We start from the raw sequence: 3,898 nt of genomic DNA on the forward strand, positions 1-3,898 counted from the left end.
ATTAAACTATTCCATCATTGATCAAATGACCAATATTTCCTTCAGGGTCCTCAAAGAAATCAGATACATCATAATGAGTGGTGGATTTCTCAGCATCATTTGAAACAAAATTTGTTTCATTTTCTTTGTCGTTCTTTTTCAAAGATGCCTGGTAAAGATCGACTAGGTGCCTTGGGGTACGATAGGTACGTGACCAATGGCCCTTTCCACCACAGCGGAAACACTTCTCCTCGGTTGATTTATTCTGCCCGATATTCCTTTCTTTGTCCCACTTCTGGTGAGATCCTCTCTTTTGAACATAATTCTTTTTCCTTCCATAATTTTTCTTGTTATTAAAAGCTTGCCATTTACCTCTTTTGGGGTAACGATTTGCCGCATTTACTTCAGGAAATGGGGCGGCGCCAGCTGGGCGCGCTTCATGATTTTTCAATAACAACTCATTGTTGCGTTCGGCAACAAGAAGGCAAGAAATTAACTCAGAATATTTCTTAAACCCTTTCTCTCGATACTGCTGCTGCAGGAGCACATTCGAGGCATGGAAGGTTGAGAAAGTTTTCTCCAACATATCATGATCAGTTATTTTTTCCCCACACAATTTCATTCGTGAGGTGATTCGAAACATTGCAGAATTAAATAATATTATATGTTGTAATGTATATATATATATATACAAAGATAGAAAGAAGTATTAAAAATAAAGAGAGAGAATCGCATTTGTTTATTGTTACAATCTCAATATAATAAAGATGATTAATATTGCTATTAATATTATATGTAAAGAGTAATAGAAAAGAGAATTTAGAATACTAATAAAATAAAAGAAGAGAAAGAATTGTAATAGAAATATAAAGAGAAGAGTATTTGATTGCAGCATAAAAGAGAAGTATTCGTAAGAAGTGAGAGAGAGATGATTTGTTTATTGCTTTTCATGTGTGTAAAATGTATCGAGTGATGCCATCTATTTATACAGGTAAGATGCTCTTATATTCAACTCTCATTTATTTTAGTTCATCTTTGAAAAATGACTCTTTCATTGTTCACCGCCCAAGTCATAAATGAGCATCCATTCCATGTGTTTGATCTTATCGTAACAATTTACACGTTAAATCGCGTGTACAAAATAAAATAAAAATATAAATCTGTAAAATGACCGAGCGCTGCCAATAAGAAAGAGGGCATTTGGTCTAGTGGTATGATTCTCGCTTTGGGTGCGAGAGGTCCCGAGTTCGATTCTCGGAATGCCCCTAATGTCATTTTATTAATCTCATGTTGGTTCAGCTTCTTTCCTCACCGATCCAACGGTCATGTAGAAACAACTTTTGGTCCTTTACACATTACATACAAAGTTAAAAATGGGTCCATGGCGGCAGACACATAGAAACAAAATTAATGGACAATAAACAAATCAATAGACACAACCCCAATAGCATAGAGACAAAGGGTCTTCATTCATAAAGATGGCATAGATTATATCATTACATCATATATTTATAGAGCACTATAGTGTATAAAGATTACTACTACCATATCTTCCTCGATGTTACATCACATAAGATCCTAAAGCTTCCATGACGTGTCGCACACAAAGACACGAATCCTTATACTATATATATATTAATCAAATCAAAAGGCAACGCATCCAAGGCAGTCTATTTGGACTCTCAACCTTCTCATTCACACCCTCTCTTTAATTTGTTGACTGACTAGCACCTTTCATCAAATTAACCAAGCTCAATTAAATCTATAACGAGCTTAATGCACCATCTATATATATAATTTAATAAATGAGATCTATTAATCTTCATCCAATGAAGACCATTATATATATATATATATATATTTATCATTTTATCATTATGTAATACAGTATGATTTATACTAAAAGTGAAAATCATACTCTATCTTTTTCATGATAAAGCGATAAATACATAGATTATTAAACCAAAGGGTTTGTTGTGGAGGAACCATAGCCGTTGATCATGCCAGACCATGATCCATGACTATGGAGGTACCCAAATGAGTCTTTTCCTGCATCAGAACAACCATGATCCTGCCATTCAAGGGAAAGAAGCTTAGGGTTTGGCTTCACATCAATCGTGGCATTATTATTATCATCATCATATGTCAGCATCATTCTCTGATGGCATGAAGATGAAGAATCCATAATATAACTATTACCAATGTTGTTGACACTGCTGTTGCCGCAACCGCCGCCATTAAGTGATGACATGCCGCCAAATGATGCAATTGGAGAGCAATTAAGTGCATGAAAATTGTTAGGTCCCAATCCAACATTATTAGCCATACCAAGCATCATCATGTTGATGTTGTTATTGCTGTTCTCGTCGCAGCCGCCATTACTATTATTATTCCCAAAGAAATCAAAGCTTCTAGAACTATTAATACCACTCCCAATTATGCCTTCAAGCTTGTTCTCCATGAAATCGATTGGCCTAACAAGATTGTTCTCAAGCATGCCAACGTGGAACTTGCTCTCCATGAAGCTACTATTATTAGGGTTAACGTTACCACCAAGAATAATGTTACTGAGGTGAGAAAATTGGACATCGGGGAAAGAAAGCTGAAGATCTTTAGGGCAAGTAGAATAAGAATGTGATTGGTTGTTATTATGAGAAGTATGAAGATCATTATTATTGTTGTTGTTGGATTGGTGGTGTTTCTTGGAATTGGAGGAGAGTTTCTTGTTTTTCCGGCAGCCGCCGCCGACGGGGATGTTGCGGAGGGTGCCGCCTTTAGTCCAGTACCTTCTGCAGGTCTTGCAGAAATAGCGGGGCTGAGAGAGGCTGTAGTTGTTGTAGTAACAGAATTTGGTGTGGGTTGAATCGCAGCGAGGGCACTTGAGGGCTTGGTCGTGCGGGGGTCTCATTCTTCTCTCCATCATTGGCCTTGCCGAGCATTTCATAATGTCGCCGGAGGAGGATAATGGCGAGCCAGAAGAATCCATGCCACCGCTGCCGCTGCCGCCGGAGACCTCGTCGTGAACTGTTCCCTGATGATAATGATAATGTCCAAGTAATTAACAAAATAAAAGAAATAATAATGTGTCTTTTTCTTTTATTTTTTATCGTACTTCTCTTCATTTTCTTTTCCCTGGCTTTTTCTTTTTTCCGGCATTCACTTTGAAATTTTTTCAAATTAAAATGCAGTTATTTTTATGTAAAATTAATATTTAAAAATTTATAATTTATCACGTGAATTTTTAGTTTTTACCTCTCAAGAGGCATACTACACAAGAAAATTAACTGTGTTTTTTCTCAAAAGTAAAGAAATTAAAGCGAAGATGTAATTGTTGACTACGTGTTTGTATATATTAAGAGGAATGTTATATGTACAAGTCTTTCGCATAGCATCTGGGGATTGATATATAATTAAAAAACGAGAGATGAATGGAAGGTGTATAGAAAAATTAGTACAAAAACATCATTTTTGGAGATGAATGGCGTACCTGGAACCAGTGATCTGGTGAGTCCATGCAGATGTGCAGAGAAGAAAAAGCCATATATCACGAAAATGCGGAGGGCCGAGCAATAATAATAAATAAATTAAAGACGGGCTCTTGGGTTACGTTGTTGATCTTGTATGAGATGGATGATTTTCATGGGAGAGTAGTGCATATATTATTACTGCATTAATTAAGGAGGGATCGGAGCTGAAGAATGAAGAGGAGTGTAAGGAATGGAATGGAAGTGTGAGAAGATGAGTTTGTGTGTGGTGTGGTGATGTGAATAAGAAGGAAGAAAAAGGTGAGAGGGAAGGATATGAAGATGTATGTGTTGTGAGGCTAACAGTGTGAAAGCCCCGTCGGTGACAACAATGGTGGGCCTCTTCCTGTCCCTAATGCCTAATATCTCAATCAAGCGCCTCTATCCGCTATCCG

At 37.0% G+C, this 3,898-nt stretch overlaps 1 protein-coding gene and 1 non-coding gene across 2 annotated transcripts; one reads left to right on the forward strand and one right to left on the reverse strand.

The window, feature by feature from the left end:
* Positions 1,174-1,245, forward strand: TRNAP-UGG. Its single transcript has one exon. It is a non-coding gene; the product is annotated as a tRNA-Pro (tRNA).
* LOC107624177 (dof zinc finger protein DOF5.6) lies at positions 1,832-3,802 on the reverse strand. Its single transcript, XM_016326655.2, has 3 exons — positions 3,467-3,802; positions 2,179-3,010; positions 1,832-2,050 (listed from the first exon to the last, which is right to left on the reverse strand). The coding sequence occupies exons 1-3, from the start codon at positions 3,518-3,520 to the stop codon at positions 2,034-2,036; spliced, it is 903 nt and encodes a 300-aa protein (XP_016182141.1). The 5' UTR covers positions 3,521-3,802; the 3' UTR covers positions 1,832-2,033.

Source organism: Arachis ipaensis, chromosome B10 (genome assembly GCF_000816755.2).
Source record: "Arachis ipaensis cultivar K30076 chromosome B10, Araip1.1, whole genome shotgun sequence".
NCBI lineage: Eukaryota > Viridiplantae > Streptophyta > Magnoliopsida > Fabales > Fabaceae > Arachis > Arachis ipaensis.

What these genes read in the sequence shown, in the direction of transcription:
- LOC107624177 (XM_016326655.2), bottom strand. Translation starts at nt 3,520, where the DNA reads ATGGCTTTTTCTTCTCTGCACATCTGCATGGACTCACCAGATCACTGG. An exon ending in CACCAGATCACTGGTTCCAG is followed by an intron (nt 3,011 to 3,466) that starts GTACGCCATTCA and finishes CATTATCATCAG; the next exon opens with GGAACAGTTCACGACGAGGT.